At 30.9% G+C, this 1261-nt stretch overlaps 1 protein-coding gene across 3 annotated transcripts in view; it reads left to right on the top strand.

The window, feature by feature from the left end:
* Fdx2 (Adrenodoxin-like protein 2, mitochondrial Ferredoxin 2) overlaps window positions 1-1255 on the top strand; it is a 67292-nt gene extending 66037 nt beyond the window's left edge. For all 3 annotated transcript variants that reach the window (XM_026815738.1, XM_026815739.1, XM_018029273.2), the window contains 3 exons: window positions 67-179; window positions 242-374; window positions 972-1255. In XM_026815738.1, coding sequence (XP_026671539.1) covers window positions 67-179; window positions 242-374; window positions 972-1062 — 337 coding nt within the window. In that variant the 3' untranslated portion in view covers window positions 1063-1255. The remainder of the gene's footprint in view (window positions 1-66; window positions 180-241; window positions 375-971) is intronic.
* Window positions 1256-1261: the final 6 nt, after the last annotated feature.

Genomic DNA, 1261 nt, shown 5'->3' with positions numbered 1-1261 from the left:
AAAGATGAAATGAATCATTCTTTATTTTGTAAACCAGTAATAATTGTCTATAAATTTCATTTTCAGAGTGAGCATAACATTCGTCAGAGCAAATGGAGAGAGAATCAAAGCAAAAGGAAAAGTTGGTGATACCATACTGGACATAGTAGTGAATAATGAGATCGATCTGGATGGATATGGTATGTTTCGAATAAGTATAATATCTTTTTAAGCTGAGCTCGCTAATATAATAATTGTATAGGTGCTTGCGAAGGAACATTAACTTGTAGCACATGTCATTTAATATTTCCAAAAGAGGTATATGATGCACTTCCAGATAAACCAACGGATGAAGAATTAGATATGTTGGATTTAGCATATGAATTAACAGACACGTAAGTTGATATTAGCTTCATTTTTAAATCCTATAGAATAAAATATATTCAATATTCAATTTTTTGATACCTAAATATGAGAACAAGTGAGATCTTGTTATGAAGGTAATTAACAAATTTGAACATAAGCAATCAGCATGAGATTGATTAAGATGAGATCATCAGCAGAATAACTTGTATTGAAAGTAGTGCTGGGCACATGCGTGAAAAGCATCAGGCGAAAGTTTCACCAGGCGTTAGAGGCCTGAATATGTTAACTGATTTAGCACATTTTTACTCCATATCTAATTTTCTCAACTCTCACCAAACACCAGACTCGTGTTATAAATATTACATAAGCCGGAGATAGAATTTCATATGCAATGATTCTCGGTCGGTGTTGTCTTTATCTTACTCGTATTTCAAACTTTTCGTGTAGAATTTGAACTTATTTGAATTCTTGATTCACAATGGGTCTGCGTATTTTCTTTTAAGTTAGTTTTGTTACGTAAACAAATATTTGCATCAATCTGTCCATGATATATTTAAAAGATTCCGTTTAAGTTAGAGTTCTGAACTTAAAAAATAGTAATTTACGAATTTCTTTATTTATTTCAGCTCACGTTTAGGTTGTCAAATAGTAATGACTAAAGACTTGGATGGAATCGAGGTAAGAGTTCCAACAACAATCAATGATGCGAGAGCATAACCAGAATTGAACATAGATTTTTAGATATTTATACAAGGATGCCTGTTGCAATTGTTGAAACATTCGAATTGATAGTATAAAATAAAAGACTTTATACATACGTGTAGTGTAACTAAAGTACGTTATACATAGAGATAATTAATCATGTAAAGCTCATTTGTTATGGTTTTATAAGTACACTGTAAAAAATCTGTAATTA

The sequence above is a fragment of the Ceratina calcarata genome, unplaced genomic scaffold, assembly GCF_001652005.2.
Source record: "Ceratina calcarata isolate Rehan_Ccalc_2016 unplaced genomic scaffold, ASM165200v1 scaffold48.2, whole genome shotgun sequence".
NCBI classification, from domain to species: Eukaryota; Metazoa; Arthropoda; class Insecta; order Hymenoptera; family Apidae; genus Ceratina; species Ceratina calcarata.
This window is presented reverse-complemented; position numbering and strand designations above follow the sequence as displayed.